General features: G+C 41.3%; 1 protein-coding gene across 1 annotated transcript; it reads right to left on the bottom strand.

The window, feature by feature from the left end:
• Nucleotides 1-16998: 16998 nt before the first annotated feature.
• Nucleotides 16999-18194, bottom strand: LOC149474098 (olfactory receptor 5AR1-like). Its single transcript, XM_089672552.1, has 2 exons — nucleotides 17284-18194; nucleotides 16999-17080 (listed from the first exon to the last, which is right to left on the bottom strand). Exons 1-2 carry the CDS (start codon nucleotides 18192-18194, stop codon nucleotides 16999-17001), a joined length of 993 nt encoding a protein of 330 aa, XP_089528678.1.
• Between the last annotated feature and the right edge of the window lie 1476 nt (nucleotides 18195-19670).

Here is a 19670-nt window from a genome sequence, read left to right as displayed (position 1 = left end):
ATGTGCTACTTAATTGTGATATTTTTCTTGAGTTATCTGTGCTGCATCACAATAACAAGATCTGATGATTGATTAGAAAATGTGTTCAGCTGCAAAGTGTACAGTATATTATTGTTTTGGACGTATGTATTCAAGAGTACACTGGACTTTTCTGTACACTCCACATTGATGTTAATTGATTTAGCTGTAGGCATAAGTCATTACTGAACAATAATGCCGTTTAGCAAAACTATGTTGCCTTTTAGGCCATATGGAGTAACTTACTGTATATTTAGAAACAATACAAAAATGCAATCGCATGTCCTTAATGTTACCCTACCAGAGTCCACAGTTCGGCAATGTCATAAAAACTTCCCCTTCACTTGACAATTAGATTCCATCACCTATCTGGGTATACAATTGCCAACCTGCTTATCAGAGTTATACTCTGGAAACTATTTACCAACTTTACAGGCCATATCGGAAGACCTCCGGAGATGGGACAACCCCATATTCTCCTGGTTCGATAGAGCGGCAATTCTCAAAATTAATGTGCTCCCACGTCTGCTTTACATACTCCAAGCCATGCCTATTGAACTACCCCCTGTATTCCTCCGCTCCTACCAATGGATCTGCAAAAGATCCAAACAAAATCTGTTTGGATTAAAAAAAAAAAAGTAAGCGTTACAGACATTTTCTCTTGATTTTAGCTGTCCAACAAAGCAGGACCAGAAAAAATATTGTACTTTTCAATTCTTAATAAGGTAATTGTAAAGTCAAGAAATAAACAGATGAAAATACATAGAATTGGTAAGCTGCTAAATAACTCTAAAATGCTAAATTGTTAGAAAAATCAGTTATAAAAAATGTCACACTGGTCATTTCAAACATTTACATGAGCATACCTTGACTGAGAATACACTGAAATCTCTGGTCACGATTTGCTGCTTATAACACAGACATAGTATTCCTGAGTGTACTGTAGATACCATGCCTTAGGGATTATGTCTCAAATGTTTCACTGTTCTATACATATCATCCAACACAGCAAACATAATAAACTAATTATAAGATGTACTTAGCACCCAGGGAACAATTGATCACCAATTCTTTTTTGGCAATTTAAATTGCTAGCTCTTCTGGGTAATTGTTTTTTTTATGGGGGTGGTGGGGGTGGTTAATTTATTTTAAAAGTATATTGTCATTAATTCTATGTTGATAAGGCCTAGATTGGGTTAAACTGATTGGTGTATTAGTATTAGGTTTTAATTTATTTTGAAGAAATTTGTTTTTTATTGTATCTTGACAAGACTTTTATTTTTAGATTAAACAGCTCTTTTTCTGATGCAACGTCCCTGAGTTTTTGTTATATACTGTATATGGTATTTTAGGATTATTGTTTGTTTTGGGCTTATAGAATTTTTATTTTATGTTGAAAGGGCCTTTTTTGAGTTTGAGTTGCTCAAAGTGCAGCATTCACTTGTTCCTGACCTTCTGTTCTTGAAGTTACCTTTTGTTCTCGATATGCTGCTGTGTCATTTGAAAGAAAAGCAAAACCAAGTAGCACATAGATAAAGTAAAAGACACACACCAGTTAGATCTTTTATCCCTGATTAAAAAGGTCCTGCTGATGGCCAATTTTACACTCATGCATCCTATGCAGTATCCTACCTGTGTTCTTTGTCTTTATTATATTTGGGCCAAATAGTCACTTTAACCACATTAAAGCCTTTTCCTCCCTATATTATATTGAAATCCAGGGAATTTTCTTTTTATTATCTCAGTTCCATACATATTACTTATCGGCTTTTGCAGTCTTCCTCATCAGTAGATATGAAATATGCAGTCTAGATGGATTTATGTGGACATTTACTGAGTTCTTTGTAACCATAATATCCTGCATAGTATTTTCAACTTGGGTTAGTTGGCTTGGAAGAGTCAATAAGAGGGCTCTCGAATAAGGCATCTCCCTGACTATACAGTAAAAGAGTGGGGTCAGTGCAGCCATTTTGTGATTGTAGACGGGTGCCTACTTGATGCAATGTTTTTTAAATTGCATGTTATGTTCTGTACTGTATTACTCCTGGTAATCTATGATTTAGGAATTTTGTGAGTTATTCTGCTTCTCCTGTGTTCATGTGACTTCCAATTCTGAAGCACATACTGTAAACACAGGAGAGGAGCTGCCTCATGGTCACTGCCTATGATTGTGAAAGACAGGACCTGTAATACGCATGTAGTCTATTCAGTCTGCGCAACATCCTCCAATGAGAACCCAATAGAGGGTTCCAGGATCATGGACTTCCTGCTAAAGAGGACTTGTACTTGTTCAGGTATGGGCAGAACTATTAGACAAGGCAGAGAGGGAGAATATACAGCCAGCTTTTATTTTGCTAACTTCAGTACACAGCCAGGAAGGTCAAGGTAATTTGCAAATATTCTTTGTTTGAGAAGGATTTCTGTAAGTGAAGATGTATATACTTTCTGTGAACTGACATTACATATGGAGAGTTTATTAAGTAAAATTACATGTTGTTGCAAGAAGAGTTGCCTGGTCTGAGTTACTAAAGAGGAACCCTAGGTGGTGTATTTGTGGTGTATCTAGAAGAACTGGGAGTGGGGGCAAACCATGTTTTTTGATTCTTGAGAGTAGCTGTGCAGAACAAGCATACACATGTTAACCCCGGTGGTGTATTTCGTTTTTGTGCTGCCCTAGGCAACAAAAAAATTGTCTGACCCCCCCCCCCCCTTGGCTGCATCCGCCCCTGATAATCGAACAACCTCGAGCAGGGCAATCAGACACCCTCCAGCAGGACAATTGGACACCCTGTAGCAGCTCCCAGCCTGACACGTAGTCCTCCATTCCAGCACTTTAACGGCCCGGCTTGCAGAATGACATTCACATGGCCGCCTCTTGTGGATCCCAGCTCCTGCTATTCTTCTGCCTCCACTGCTCCCCAGTATCTGGCTACCACTTCTGCCGGGGGCACTGCTGCCCCCCTGAAAAATGCCACCGTAGGCAAACGCTTTGATTGCCTCATGGCAAATACACCCCTGATTAACCCTTGAGGTTATGTATCTGCTAGTGAACATTCTTGTCAACCTTTACGATTGAGGGAGCAAAGGTGTGACAGAAGGAGTAGCAATCAGCCAGCAGTGGAAGCGGGTGACAGTGGGATCTAACAGAGGACCTGACAGTGAGGGAACAAGAGTACTTCATGTTCTCCACTTAGTGGCTTGCGGCTCAATTCACTAAAGAATATCTCATGAGATGATTGAATCATGTGACACATTTTTTCCAATCATCTCACAGAGGACTCGATTCAATAAAGAATATCACAAGAGATAACTGAATCAAGTGACACATTTTCCAATTTTCTCATGAGATACTGAAAATGTCAATTCACTACCACCTTATGAGTTATTTGGCTTAATTCACTAAAGAATATCGCATGAGATAATTGGATAACATGACACATTTTTCCCAATTATTCAAAATGTCAATTCACAGTAAGTTTATGCGGTATTTACAGCACAAGTAAAAACACAGTAAATACCGCATAAACTGACTCTAAAGTCAATTCAAAAAGCTAAATAAATACATTCATTGAATAAGTCGTAGTTTAGCCATATGTTATTCAAGGAATTAAAGAACTGTGCTTGTTAAGGAGCCGGCACACGCCGGTGTCCTTAAGAGCCTGCATGGTTGCTAAGGAGTTGGCAGCCGCCAGCTTCCTTAACAACCAGTATCTGTCATGGGTGTTAAAAAGTAGGTGCCACCCCCCCCCCCAAATCCATACCAGACCCTTATCCGAGCATGCTGCCTGGTAGGTCAGGAAGTGGGGGGATGAGCTCCCCTGAACCATACCAGGCCACATGTCCTCAACATGAGGGGTGCTTTAGGGCAGGGGGGCTTTGCCCCCCAAAGTTCCTTGTCCCCATATTGATGGGGACAAGGGTCTCTTCCCCACAACCCTGAGCCCCAGATCCCAGCCCCCCATGCGAATAAGTATGGGGTACATGGTATCCCTACTCATTCACCAAAAAAAAATGTAGTGTAAAAAAACACAGGAGACAGTTCCTGATGAAGACTCCCACCTTCTGACAGCTCTGCCGCCTAATAGTACTTAAATAACTAAGGGGTGGGACATATCCCTATCGATTACGGGGATGGGGTCTCCTGGTGATGTCACAGGGTGGCCAGGCCCCTTAGGTATTTAAGAACTGTCAGGCAGGGGAGCTGTCAGATGGCGGGAAACCTTTGTCAGGAGCGGAGCCTCTTTTTTAGGGGGGGGGTCAGCGGTGACGGCAGGCATCGTGATTGATGATGGATCTACATCAGGGGACTTTTTTTATTGTTATTTTTTTTAATAAAGGACTTGTCAAAAACTGCCTCCTACCTTTTTTTAAACTACACCTTTTTTGGTGAATGAGCAGGGGTACCATGTACCCTATACTCATTCACATAGGGGGGGAGCCTGGATCTAAGGGGCTTCCAGATTCCGATAAGCCCCTGCCCGCAGATGCCCAAAAACACCCCCTATGTTGAGGGCATTTGACCTGGTATGGTTCGGATGGGGTCTCGCTCGTCCCTCCCTTTCCTGAACTGCCAGACTGCATACTTGGATAAGGGTCTGGTATGGATCTTGGGGGGGACCCCACACCATTTTTTATTTTGGCATGGGGGTCAGGGGGGACCCCACACCCTTTTTAAAAATTAATTCTTTTTTTTAACTCGTTACATTACTGTATGTTTTCACTACTAAAATACCTCATAACTTAATAAAACAATTCATGAGGTATTTTAGTAGCGTTTCATAGTGAATGCCAATAAACTTTTCGTGCAGTATCTTACCGCATACTTGGATGCGGTAAGATATTGCTTTGTGAATTGTCCCCATGTACCTCAAAAACCAAACATGTAAATAACTCATGGCATTAAAGTCAATTCACTAAAGGAAATAAATAAATAAATGCATGAGTTAAGTATATAGTAGTCCAGGCATGCAGTATTTAAGGAATGTAAAACTATAATAGCCAGTTGGGCATAGAAACCTAAATATGGAAAAACACAGAATCATTGGGGCTGATTTACTTAAAGTATAACTAAAGATAAAAATTTTTTTAGTTTTGGATAGAGTGGAGATGGATTACACCCCTTGTCAGGTTTTTAATGCTGTCTGCTCCCTTGTTAGGGGGATTCACCCCTGCTATTTGTCCTGTATACCATTCTCATTTAAAGTGAAAGTAAAAGAAAATCCTAAATTTTGAAGTGTCACCAGAAAAATAATAGGGGAAATCTTACAATGAGGACACTGGTTCTGGTGACCTGGGGGTCCCCAAAGAATTCCTTTAATTTGGGGGGATTTACTCTGACTTCCTGTTTTGGCAATGGGACAGGAAGTGAAGGCAAATCTGAATGACAATGTTGTCTTTTTTATTTGTGAAAGATGGGTATTTATACTATATATGTGTGTGGTTTTTGATACTATTTTCATTCAATATTTAACATTTATAAAGATATTTTGTATTCACTTAATTTAACATTGTTTTTGATGCTCCACGTGTATCCTGTGAAAGCAGCTTCCCTTTGACTAATTGTTGACTCGTATTCCAGTCACCTTTTTTCTTTTGTATTAATATATATGCTGCAGGGACCACACTGACATATTTTTATTATTTAAACCATTTAACTCTTTATTAGTAACAAAAACTTACAGGGGTTTTATTCATTCTACACTGTATCCATTCCACTGGCTATCACATATATTATAGACAAAATACCAAATGGTTTCATGAATAAAATACCTCACATTTTGATGAAATAACTCATGCTTTATTTTAGTAGCTTTTAGTAGATTACTATCATGTATATACTTTAAAACTCACGTTCTACTTAATTCAGTATGGCAAACTTCTAAGACTCACATAGCCTCAATCAAGTAAAAGTAAAAAACTGGAAAGAATAATCAGCATACATGTGAAATTACTCACAGGGGGGCCTTGAAAGTGTGTGTGTGTAAGGGAGAGAAAGGGAATCAGATAGAGGACAGGAGGGGTAATCGGTATGGTAGGGGGGCAACTGCAAGAACCAATGCCCTGAATAGCTCTCCATGCAGTAGCTAAAACCCGCAGAAGGGAGAGGAGGGAAAGTGGATTTCAGGGCATTGATTTTTGTAATTTCCCACATCACACCAAACACCCCCTTTTCTCCATGGGCCTCCTGGAGCATGGGCTGGTTTGCAATTGTGACCCCGATAATATACCAGTGGTCCATAGTATGATCACTTGAAAGAGTTTTAGTTTTAAAAACTTAAATGATAAAAACTAAAAAACAAAAATGTAAATCTGTAATGGAAGCAGTTAACATGCCAAGCAGCTTTGGGCATGTGTATAGTTTTGGGGACATTTTTTTTCTTTTGTCCCAGCAACTGTGGGAGGAGAAAACTGACATGGGAAGGATGTTATTAGAGATGGTGTTGTGTGTGTTCAGATGAGGTATGAGGCTTGACATCACGAAAGGATGGCCAATCTTTGGCCATTGAATTTTATTTTTAGTCTCTTTGTTGCTTTATAATTAAGAAACATGGAATCCAGATACAGAGAGGAAAGGTGTGTCAGCTGATGTCAAGGATTTTCATCCAATAGATGACTTTGTCAGGACGTAGAATGACACCTTGGTCCTGCCCTTCTCTGCCACATGGCTGAATGACTGGCCAAGATGGGCTTCTAGTGTACAGTGTTTTCCCCTCACCTTAGACTTTACAAACATCCTGGGGCATGGAAACGTGTTTCCTGCACATGGGTAAACTAGCCAAAGGATCTGAATGAATCAAGTATGTGTTCTATTTTCACATATGAGATGTTTACTTGTATACAGCCTTTGCTGTTGAAGTAAAAGGGAGAGAAGAAAAAAAGGGACATGTTTTATTGCTTTCAGGTCTATGCCAGAATTTGCTGCTTTCACCTATCACTGCATGGGTTATCAGTTAGCCTGGTAATGACTCATTGGGAGTTATTTACTAAAACTGGAGAGTGGAAAATTTGGTGCAGCTCTGCATAGAAACCAACCGGCTTACAGGTTTTATTGCCTAAGCTAAATTGATCAAGCTGATTGGCTACCATGCACAGCTGTACTGGATTCTGAGTGCACCAGCTTTAGTAAATCTCCCCCATTGCTGTTTCATTATAAATGTATGCATGAAATCATGTTTACTTGGAGCTGAATATTCATCTGAAAGTTATTTTGTACTATGAATTCAGTTCACTCGATACAGCTAGCCTTAATTTGGATACATTTTCCTCAAGTGAATTGGCATTCCGAAAGTTGGAAGACCGCACGGCTGAAGTTTTTTATTTTGCACTTTGATTTATCTTGCAACTTTTTCTTATACCTGCAGTGAGAAACTATGTTTATATCCTGTGAGACCATGGCACCTTTAGCTAGGATACATTTTTTAACTTGTTACAAAGATTTTAGCCTGAGACAATCTGATCAGTGTGGATGTGTGGATACATGTTTTGTTTGTGGACAACTTTGTCCTGAATTTTAGAGGGTTGGAGTACATTAGTATGTAAGGTGTCAACCCATTTTCATTATAATGTAAACACATTTTGTGTATTCCCCTCTGCACACAGACACATAGCATTCTTTTTGCCTGCTATTCATACATATTTAATGTTAGGTATGAAATAACTTTCTTGATTGTGATTATTCTTTTCCACCCGGTTCATGCTTTCCTAGCTCATGCTCATTTCTTTTTTTCTTTTATTTTTTTCATACGATTTCTCCATCAATTATTAGAAATTTTTTCGTTTAAAATAAAAATTCAACATGTTCAATCAGGCACTCATGGTTGCAGCATGAAAATTGCATGTTGCTGCGAGCACACTCATGATACAAAAAACAAAATATCTGTCTATAGACAATAATTTTTGTCCTGTTTTCTAATTGTCTATGGCTTGCTTTAATAACATTGTTGCTGCCAGTCCTCCTGTGAATGAAAGGGGAGAAATTCATAGCAACAATTTTATCTTGTTTAAGCATAGTCAGTTTGAAGGGGAAGACATGACAGAGATATTGGAGGAGGGGGAGTCCAGTTAAATCAGTAGATAAGGATAGATAGATAAAAAGATAGATAGATAGATTAAAATAAATAGATAATATTGAGTGTAATCAAGGAAATACGGATTACCACAGGAAAGCTGCACATCACTTTAATGTTCCCTACAACCCCTGCTTGCAGGTATACCTGAAATAAACCAGAATTAGAGTGCTTGAACAGTTTGGCCAGATCCAGTTGTGGCCTGTGGAAGGATTTCAGCAAACGAGATGGCAATGCTGCTCTGAATTTGAAAGCAGTCCAGCATCGTTTTGACACCATCACAAAATGTTGTTTTAGATAGACCTCACTGGCAGGATTAACAAATATTTGTGGCACTTTGCAGCAGAACTAAGAAAAAAACTGTAAGTGCAGATGTGCTAACAATTAGGTGCTCCAGCACATATATTTTTTTTAACAGGAAGCCATAGATGTGCTTAATTTATGCAGTTGTAAGTGCCAAACTTATTAAGAATAAGTCAAGTTTACAAAATGATATTACTCCATAAGGTTTAACCAAATTACATTACTTTATAAGCTGTTTGAAGGAACAACCAATAGATTTGATAACATAGAACCATGACAATTACATTTTTATTGATTTGGGTTCTTCGTTAGAGCAGCATCAGAAATACTGTATTTTTGTTCATAAATGCTTAATGCATTAATTATAAAGTAAAGCAAAATAAATGTATACAAAAATAGAACAAATGAGCTGTAGAAGATCTTCAAAATTAAAATCAGCTGTGAAAGCAATTTTTTATTAAATTGCATGCTGTTTACTTCGAACTGCAATATAAACATACCTTAGCTGACAATGAAAATTGTGAAGTCGACAATTGTGATCTGCTGCTCGCAGAAAGGCCCTCATTATTAAAGGCATAAGACTTTAGAGTGCTAGTACCATACCATAGAGATTATGTCTCAAATGTTCAATTATTTTATTTCTCTCAAAACACCAAACCTTATCACCTGTATTGTGAATGTTTGTTTATGCTTTTAGCAGCTATGGATTATAGAAGAAAACCCACTTGGTAGTCTTGGGTATACCTAGTCTTTGTTAAAAGCTTTATGCATTTGCTAATTTCTTTCTTTAAAAGCACAGAATATGCTTACAATCATACACTAATGACTGAGAATTAAGGATGCAAGCACCAGCTAATTGTGTAGGCTGGGCAATAATTGCTTTCAGTCAATGATTTGACTGCCAAACCCTGAAAGTAGACCACAATGATTATTGTCCAGACTAGATTTTCTTCTTCTTTTCTTCATTCCTAATCCTGATGGTGGGGCCCCTTGAAACCCTCAAGGGAAGGGGGGGGCTTTAATTAATAGAACAAGTAAAATTGATCTGGAAACAAACCTTTTATCTGGGGATCTCTTCCTAATCCTCAACCACATCATTACAACAAGCAGGATATGGTTTCTATATTAGAGAACAGTCTATAGTAACATTTCTACAAAGATAACCCACTTAACCAGGACCCAACACAAAGAGACACAAGGCTTTTCATTCTCTCTTACTCTATCAAATCATACATTCAAGACTAGGGATATGTGAACCAAACCATATTAGAGAAGAATAGTGGTGGAGAAGACCACTTTTATTTTTAGATGCTTCTGGATAATGAGTAACCTGTAGCTGCATCCTTTGTCCCTTTTTGTTCTGATATTGTTGTGCCTTCCAGCTATCCCTAGTATCTATTCCAAATGAGAAGTAGTTTTCCATCAACTGGTCAAACCATTTAACAGGGATGACATGAATGGCTACTTCCCTACATAAATAGCTCAGTACTGTATACACGATCATGCATGTGTTTTGAACTTGTCGGAAGGGTGGGCGAGAGTTGTGTGGGTCCTGTTATGAAGGTAATTTACAGTGCTGATAATTCTGGTGCCATACTACCAGCTATAGGTTTTGGGATGGTCTAGTGCTCATTGAAATTTCTGTTCATAAAACCCAGTTGACGGCTCCCACCTTTCACTCAACTGATTTCTGCTTGGAAATTCTTTAAATACAATTATCTTTATTTTCTGTGTTTTCTGGCCTTCTACTCTTCTATGCTGACATAGTTGAATAATTGCCATAACTTCTTTCTTGTGCAGGGAAAAGAGGGTGCATCTCTCACGTAGTATGTTAGAATCCAGGGAGCACTGGGAAGCATGAATACACAATGCCTATTGGAATATGCAGTTCTATTTAAACACACCATGCCATTGCTTTAGTGAGAAAGTGTAGCAAATGCTATAAAAATGGAGTGTATGGTTGTAATGGTTGTTAGTGTAATATCTCTATGCCTGAAAAATTCTTTCTATTTTTGCGACATTCAGTAATAATATGTAAGACTACTGCTGCAGGGTTTATGCCATTATGGGTACGGCTCCTAGTTAGAAAATATAATGTAAATTTACATTTTGTCTTCATGATGTCAGGACATCTGGTGCAGCTGTGCATGGTATCCCATCAGCTTTTTTTTTGTCGAAGCCTAATTGAACAAGCTGAAGTTAGAAGCTGATTGGCTGCTATGCACAGCTGCACCAGACGTTGCATTCTCCAGTTTTAGTAAATCAACCTCATTGTGTTCATTCAGGAAAAGAAGGGGCTGGTAAATTTGACATATTTACCGGACCCTTCCTTCACTCTTCACCCTGATGGATCCTATTGTGTACTTGCAGCTGCCAGTGGGAAGGAGAGTAGGGAAGCCAGCAGCACTGAGGAGTGGGGGCACACAAGGGGGCCTTGGGAAAACATGGTGTACAGGGAGGGTGATGGGTACACAGGGGAGCAATTACTGGAACTGATCCCCTGTATAGCTCTATCTGTAGCAGCTGAAAGCCGTCAGGAGGAGAGGAGAAGAAGCCAGCTTTCAGCTGCTGTGGAGAGGGCCATACAGGGGATCAGTTCCAGTAATTGCCTCCCCACTGTGCCAGTCACCCTCCCTGCCCACATCATATTCACCTGGGCACCATACAGGAGGACTGGTGGTACCCCCCTCATCCACAGCCCTAATAGCTACACCAGTTATATGATGACACTGTACTACACTGGTGAGAGTATGTAAAAAAAAAAAAAAGTATTTCTTCATTTTCTAAAAAATTATGACAAAAATTACAACTTCAAAAAACTCGCCATGCCTCCTATTAAATACCTCGGACTGTCTACTTTCCAAAAAAAGGGTCATTTGGGGGATATCTGTACTGTCGTGACATTTTTGGGCTTCAGAAAATTAGATTGACCGTCAGTACTTCAGGAGTGATCGATTTTCAGATATATCCCACAGTTTGTGGACTCTATAACGTTCCTACAGACTAAATAATAACTACTGATTTGGGTTATTTTCACCAAAGAAATGTATCAAAATACATCTTGTCCTAAATGCCTAAATGTATGAAGAACAATTATTTATTTGAAAATTTTATAACAGAAACTAAGAAAAACATTTTTTTTTTCAAAATGTTTGGTCTTTTTTCATGAATTCAGCAAAAAAAAGTGGTGATTAAATGCCACCAAAAGAAGCTCTAATTGTGTGAAAAAAATGATAAAATGTAGTTAGGGTACAGCGTTGCATGACCGAGCAATTGTCATTCAAAGTGCGAGAGTGCTGAATTTTTAAAAAATATATATTTTTTAAAATATATTCTTCAGATTTTTTTTAACATATAAAAAAGTCATTTTAATATATATTTTTACATATATTTGTAAATGCATTCCAAAAATGTAGATTTGTATTTTCAAAGACACACAGTATATTTAAAATGTATGTTTAAAAATATTTGTCATATATTTTGTAATAAAAATGTTTCCCAATATGGAGACCAGAGCGGCCGCATGATCACCAGCTCCGGCACCCCCCGCTGAATCCACAGCCATCCGGGCGGTAGCGGGCTCCGGAGCAAGGAGGGGCGCTGGGCACTCTGTCCTCCTGGCGGAGCTCCGAGGGATTGCGGCCTACCTTGGCCCGTGAAGCCGCGGTCTTTCCTGCCGGCTGCCGCCGCTGCGGCGAACTGAGATGCCGCTGCTCCGCTCCGCTCCTGCGAGAGGGGTAGCAACCACTACCCCCTCCGGTACCTGCTGAGTGAGGGGAAGCCACCGCCACTGCACGACAGACTTCCCGCATCAATAAGCCTTGAGGTGAAACCTTTCACCTCCCTCACCTGACCAGCAATCCGCTCACCCACCTGATATGCCACCTGTACTCCTCCTCATACTCCTCTCCTCCATTCCCAAAATCTCCTCCTTCTACCCCCCTACTCCCCGAAAACAACTGTACATTGCACCCTTACTACTTCTATCTCCCCACTACAGCTCCCAACACCTCTTCCTAATACTCCACTCTCCCACCGACCCACATGCCACCACTAACAGACCCACACGCTCTTGCACATCCCACTCCCATACCACCTTTCTCACCCTTCTCCTTCTCCTAACCGCCGGGGACATCTCCCAGAACCCTGGTCCCTCACCACCTCACTCACCCACTAGGCACCCTCCTACTCCCACAAACTGCTGCAACCCCCTCAACCTAATACCTGTCCCCCTCCTCCCTACATCCACCCCTCCATTCTCGACTGCACTCCTGAATGCCCGATCGGTTTGCAACAAGCTCACCGCCATCCATGACCTCTTTATCTCCCACTCCCTCAACCTCCTAGCGGTCACCGAAACCTGGATCCAAGCCACTGACTCCACCTCCCCTGCAGCACTCTCCTATGGAGGTCTCGTCTGGACCCATTCACCCAGACCGAGCGGTCATAGAGGTGGTGGGGTCGGCATGCTCTTGTCACCGCTGAGCACCTTTCAGGTCCTCCCAAACCCCCCCTCTCTATCCTTCTCCTCCTTCGAGGCCCACTGCATCCGGCTGTTCTCTCCCACCCCTCTGAGGATTGCAGTAATCTATCGGCCTCATGGACCCGTATCCCGCTTCCTTGACGACTTTTTCACCTGGCTACCCTTCTTCCTCTCCTCTGAGCTACCCACCAACATCCTTGGTGACTTCAGTATCCCTATCAACGTCAACAACCCGGCTACATCCCAATTCCTCCACTTAACCTCTTCTTTTGCACTCACATAGTGCACACAGTCCTCCACCCACACCGACGGGAACACCCTGGACCTCGTTTTCTCTCATCTCTGCACCCCCCACAACCTCACAAACACCCATTTCCCTCTCTCTGACCACAACCTCATTACGTTCTCTGTCTCCCCGTCCTCAAACACCTCCCCCCCAAATGTCAAACCATCACCAGCCATAACCTCCGCAACCTGAACCCGGCCCCTCTCTACTCTGCAGCTGACCGTCTTTACAACAGTATCCTTCCACTGTCCTGCCCTGACCTGGCCACTACTGCGTATAACAACTTGCTGTCAGCTGCCTTAGACTCCTTAGCACCCCTAACCACACGCAGCATTAGACCCCGACCGCTTCAACCCTGGCAGAACGACCACACCAAAAATCTTAAACGACGCAGTTGCGCGCTGGAGCGATTATGGCGCAAAACCAGATCTCATCAAGCGTTCACCCTTTACAAATCCACCTTCCTCACCTACACCTCCTCCCTCCATGCTGTCAAACAAGCCTACTTCGTAACCCTCATCAATACCCTCTCCACCTGTCCTCGCCGGCTCTTCTCCACTTTCAACTCCCTACTCTCTCCCCCCCCACCTCCACCCAGTGCCTCACTCACCGCCCACGAGATTGCCAACCACTTCCAAAACAAGATTGACGCAATCTATAAAGACATCACCAATACTCAATCTACCTCCCCACCTAGCCTCCCTCCCACGATAACCCCCTCAACTCCCACCTCCTCTGACCTCGCAACCACCCTGACCCCCACCACACCTAACATCCCGCACACTATAACCTCTCCGGCACTCCACTCCTTCAGCCTTGCTACCACTGAAGAGGTCACTAAGGCCTTCTCAGAAGCCTGCCTCACCACTTGCTCCCTTGACCCTGTCCCCACACAACTCCTCCGGTCTCCTTCCTCCTCCATCCTACGCTCCCTCACCCACATCCTCAATCTCTCCCTCTCTACTGGCGCATTCCCCTCCCCTCTAAAGCACGTTCACATCACTCCCATAGTCAAAAAACCCTCCCTGGACCCCACCGACCTGAGCAACCTTAGACCCATCTCCCTGCTGCCATTTTTATCCAAACTCCTCGACGCTTAGTCTACAATCGTCTAAGCTCCCACCTCAATGACAACAACCTCCTCGATCCATTACAGTCTGGCTTCCGTCCCCTACACTCCACCGAAACCGCCTTACTCAAAATCACTAATGACCTGCTAACCGCCAAAGCTAATGGCCACTACTCAGTTCTCCTACTCCTTGACCTCTCTGCGGCCTTCGACACAGTTGACCACCCCCTCCTCCTTAATAAACTATACTCCCTTGGCATCAGAGACTCCACTCTCTCTTGGCTCTCCTCCTATCTATCCCAACGCTCCTTCAGCGTTACCTATAACGCTGCCACCTCCCCCTCTCTCCCCCTCTCTGTTGGGGTCCCCCAAGGCTCTATCCTCGGGCCCCTCCTCTTCTCCATCTACACCTCCTCCCTTGGCTAACTGATACACTCCCATGGCTTCAACTACCACCTCTACGCCAATGACACGCAAATCTATCTCTCTACCCCTCGCCTCACCCCTTCAGTCTCCGCCTGAATCACCCTCGTACTGAATGACATATCAGACTGGATGTCGCTCCACTTCCTCAAACTGAACCATTCCAAAACCGAGCTCCTAATTTTCCCCCCAGCCCGCGCCCCCACACCCTCTCTATCATGACCAACAACGCCACCATCAGTCCCACCCCGCAAGCCAATGTCCTAGTTGTCACTCTAGACTCAAATCTGTCCTTCCAACCCCATGTCCAATCGCTGGCAAACTCATGCAGGCTCCACTTCCACAACATCTCCAAAATAAGTACGGTTCTAACCCCAGACACTACTAAACAACTCGTTCACTCCCTTATTATCTCACGACTCGACTACTGCAACTCCCTCCTCACTGGCCTACCTCATCACAGACTATCCCCGCTTCAGTCTATCCTGAACTCAGCAGCCAGACTCATCCACCTTACCAACCGCTCCGCATCTGCCACCCCCCTCTGTCATTCCCTCCATTGGCTTCCGATTGCCCAACGCATTAAATTCAAACTACTAACATTGATGTACAAAGCCATTCATAACATTGCCCCAAACTACCTTACCGACCTGATACCCAAATACCACCCAACCCGTACTCTTCGCTCCTCACAAGACCTCCTACTTTCTAGCTCCCTGGTCTCCTCCTCCCACGCCCGACTGCAGGACTTCTCCAGGACTTCCCCTATCCTCTGAAACTCACTACCCCGATCCATGAAACTGTCACCTACCCTCCTCACCTTTAGACACACCCTGAAAACCCATCTCTTCAGGGAAGCCTACCCCACCCTCACCTAACAGCCGATCTCCTCCACTCCTCCCACCACTCCATCCCCCACAGCCACTTCCTCCTGTACCACTATCCCCTCCCTCCTAGATTGTAAGCTCGAAAGAGCAGGGCCCTTGAACCTCTCGTATATTGTCTTGTTACTGTATTGTCTCATGTACTGTCCCCCACTATAATGTACAGCGCTGAGCAAACTTTTTGGTGCTATATAAACACTGTATAATAATAATAATAATTTCAACATGCAATATATATATATATTTATTGAAATATATTTTAAAATATATTGAAAGTGGCCAACATTGTAGCATTTCAAATATATGTCAATATATTTGGGAAGAATAAATATTTAAAAATATATTTCAAATATATTTTTCTTCCATATGGGTTATTTGAGCTTGAGGTTCTTAGGCCAGGAAAGGTGCAGTGAGTGTCTTCCCCCTCTCCACCCCTGAGCCATACTGGTCTACCTGAAAGTGGGGGGGAAGAAAGTGAGGTAAAGGGAATTCTAATGGTAACATCTGTTCTGGGGTCAACTGTCTAAAAGGGAATTTCCCCTCAGATAGGAGATTTGTCCTAACTTTCTATTGCATCTCTGGAACACTGAGAGTGAAGGGGAATTTCCCCATTGGCACATAGTTGGCAAAAAGAAAAAAAAGCAGTGGATTTAACTCTACTAGGACTAGAAAAAAGTTTGGGCTACACACACACTTTAACTGTTATGATGTGTTTTCATTAAAATGTGGTAAATAGTTGTATTTTGGATTTGCAGGATTGTGAACTCTATTTCGACTTCATCAGATATTAATGGAGTAACTTTCTCATAGGCTTGAACAGAATGTTGTAGCTGGTTATATCTAAAAAAAAATTCCTCCTGCTATTGGTGGAAGAATTTAAGAACATTATTTATTAAAACAATGGTGTACATATACCACATTATGAAACTTCCACTGTTCAATCTTCATTGTTTATTTATGAGAATAAGTTTGGGGTGGGCAGACAATTTGGAGAATGTACCTGCTTCAAGTACCTCAGGAAGGCTTTTTTCTGTGTAATAATAGACTCTAGGCAGAAAAACAGTGCTTTGTAATGTTTCCTTCTCTTACAAATGAAATATTTTGTTAAAATCTCTAAATATAAGCTGATGTTCTGGGTAATATTATCACTTGTAATATTTTTTATGTATTCACAACATGCAGTCTGAACTACATTCCCTCATAACCCTTGCACATTGGGCTGTCTAGGAGCAGTGTGTGCCCCCATTGCAGGCAGCCTGTCAAAGTCTATGGTGGGCCATGTGTGGATCAGGCTAAACACTGTACCAATGAAGGTCCAGAATGCAGGTGTTAGAGGTCACATACCTCCAACGAATCACACAAAGAGGCTTACACTAAATCTTTTGGGAGTTCTCTGGATATGTTCTGAAGAAGATGTTGAAAGGTGAAACCTAGGTTGGAGCGTTGCTGTGGTATACCATAGATGTTTAAATACTTTTTTTTTTGTTCAGATTGTGAATGAAATAAATTGCTATTATTTTAAATTGTATCTTAATCTGCACTATCTTTGCATCTACTGCCTTGCTAATAAAGTGTTTACTGAGTGAAAGTACTAAAGGACTAGCTGTCCTGGTAGTGGGTCATTTGTACACTGACTTAGATCCAAAGAAATGCCTATTTTATGTTTATTTGTTAGCGACATACTATACTATATTTATGTAGAGTTTATGGATGCCTTCCCTCTTTCATTAGCAAAAAAATATCTATTTCTAAATTTCATAAATGCCACTTTAATCTCATTATTTCTAAGAGTATAAATGATTGGGTTTAACATTGGAGGTACAATTACATAAAAGATGGCAATCACTTTATCTGTTCCTGGTATTGAACTTGACCTTGGTTTCAGGTAGGCAGCCATAGCTGAACCATAAAATATTGTCACAACTATCATATGAGATCCACATGTAGAAAAGGCTTTCTTCCGTCCAGATGATGATGTGATTTTAATGATACTTAATATTATTTTAATATATGATACTACAATAAATGTGACAGGAGCCATAAGAATAATCACACCAACAACAAAAATAATGAATTCAACTAAGACAATATTTTCACATGACAGAGATAGGATTTCTGGCACTTCACATAAAAAATGATTAATTACATTGTTTCCACAAAAATCTACATTCAGTGTAAGAGCCACGTGAAAAATAGAAAGAAGAAACCCACATAGCCATGTACCAGGAGCTATTTTGAAGCAGACGATCTTACTCATGATGGTAGTGTAGCGTAGTGGATAACATATTGCTACATATCGATCATATGCCATTATTGCTAGCAGAAGACACTCACTTGCACCAAAAGAAAGAGACATGTACATCTGTGTTGCACATTCTGCAAAAGAGATTATCTTTTTTACTGACACCATATCCCTCAACATCCTTGGTATAGTTGAAGATGAATAAAAGAGATCCAGAAAAGAAAGGTTTGAAAGAAAGAAATACATAGGTGTACGAAGACTGGTGTCTGTTACAATTAGAGTAATAAAAACTATGTTTCCAATTAAGATGATCATGTACCCAAGCAGAAAGATAGGAAAAAGAATAACTTGAGTTTTTGGATTGCTAGAAAGCCCAAGAAGAATAAATTCCACAACCACTGTTACATTTCTCATAGGCATTCTTCAAAATATAACAGAGAAGTGTATTGTTTAATAATATATGTTAGAATGTATATTAACTAAGCACACATTACTAGAATTCCTTGCACAAAGACTGTAAGAAAAAGCATTTCAGTTTTTTTTATATACATACACAGATTTGTACAGCCAGATGACAATCAAACGATTCATGAACCACAGTTGCCACATCTCCTCTTCTCTTGTGCGGCTTGTTTCCTTAAGAGATTGCAAAAACAGAGACTGAGGGCATTTCTTTATATGATAACTTTACTTTAAAACTGATATTACCAGACGGGCTTCACTGCTTTGCAATCTGCTGTCAATGTAACACTTAGGGGTTTATTTACTAAAGCTGGAGAGTCCAAAATCAGACTCCCTTCTGCATAGAAACCAATCAGCTTCCAGGTTTCATTGCCAAAGCTTCATTGAACAAGCTGAGGTTAGAAGCTGATTGGTTTCTATGCAGAAGGTAGTCTGATTTTGGACTCTCCAGCTTTAGTAAATAAACCCCTTAGAGTCAACTGACAAGAGTACAGAGCAATAACCTTGTCGATAAGGTGTTCGCACATGTGAGTTCTAGGTGCAGTGCATTAAAAAAAGTCCTGCATACTGCATCTTTGGTGTGCTTTCACCAAAATGTGCATTCCACAGAGTTTAATGTTAAGTTATCCAAAACACATGTAAAAAGAGGCTACAGTGCAACATTCCCAAAACATACCCCACAGATGTCAACCACCCATCAGTAAGCAAGTTTGGTGACCAAGATGTGACCAAGATGTGTTGCATAACTGCAGTGAAGTTTACAACAACACAGACTTTTTAAAGCAGGCTTTGTCAACCAGGGTGCCAAGGCACCCTGGGGTGCCTTGAGGTTTCTTCAGGGGTGCATTGACAAAATGACTAAGAATTGCCCAAAACTTGTATACAAGCCAGCGGGTGGAACAAGCCTGCCTTATAGTTACAAAAAGCCACAAGTTTTGTGCACCACTACGACCTTCTGGCCGCCAGCGTCCTGACAACAAATGACATCATCAGTTGATAAGGAGGATGTCATCTGCCTCCACAGCATCCTAGTTTGACCCTCCCCCCATCAGTACTGGGGTCACATAAGCTCAGTGATGGAGAAAAACTGAGGGAGAAGAGAAACACTGGAATACTACTCAGTACCAGTGTGCAAAAGTGTATTTGCTTTGGAAGAATAAATCACCTCTAATGTTGGGTGTCCTACATGTGTGGATGTTGCTGCTTTATATAAAACTATTATAATAGTTTTTCACATTTTAGCATAGGGTGCCCTTTTAAAATTATGGACAGTCTAAAGGCACCCCATTTTAGAACAGGGTACCTTAAGATTGTCTATAATTTTAAGGGGTGCCTCGGGACTGTCCATAATTTTAAAGGGTACCTTGACTAAAAAAAGGTTGAGAAACACTGGTTTAAATTAATGAATATTATTATTGGCAATATACTGCAGAA

Source organism: Staurois parvus, unplaced genomic scaffold, assembly GCF_062004578.1.
Source record: "Staurois parvus isolate SC_StPar_1 unplaced genomic scaffold, SC_StPar_1.0 ptg000011l, whole genome shotgun sequence".
Taxonomy (NCBI): Eukaryota; Metazoa; Chordata; class Amphibia; order Anura; family Ranidae; genus Staurois; species Staurois parvus.
The sequence above is the reverse complement of the archived record's forward strand: the minus strand, read 5'-3'. Positions and strand labels throughout refer to the sequence as shown.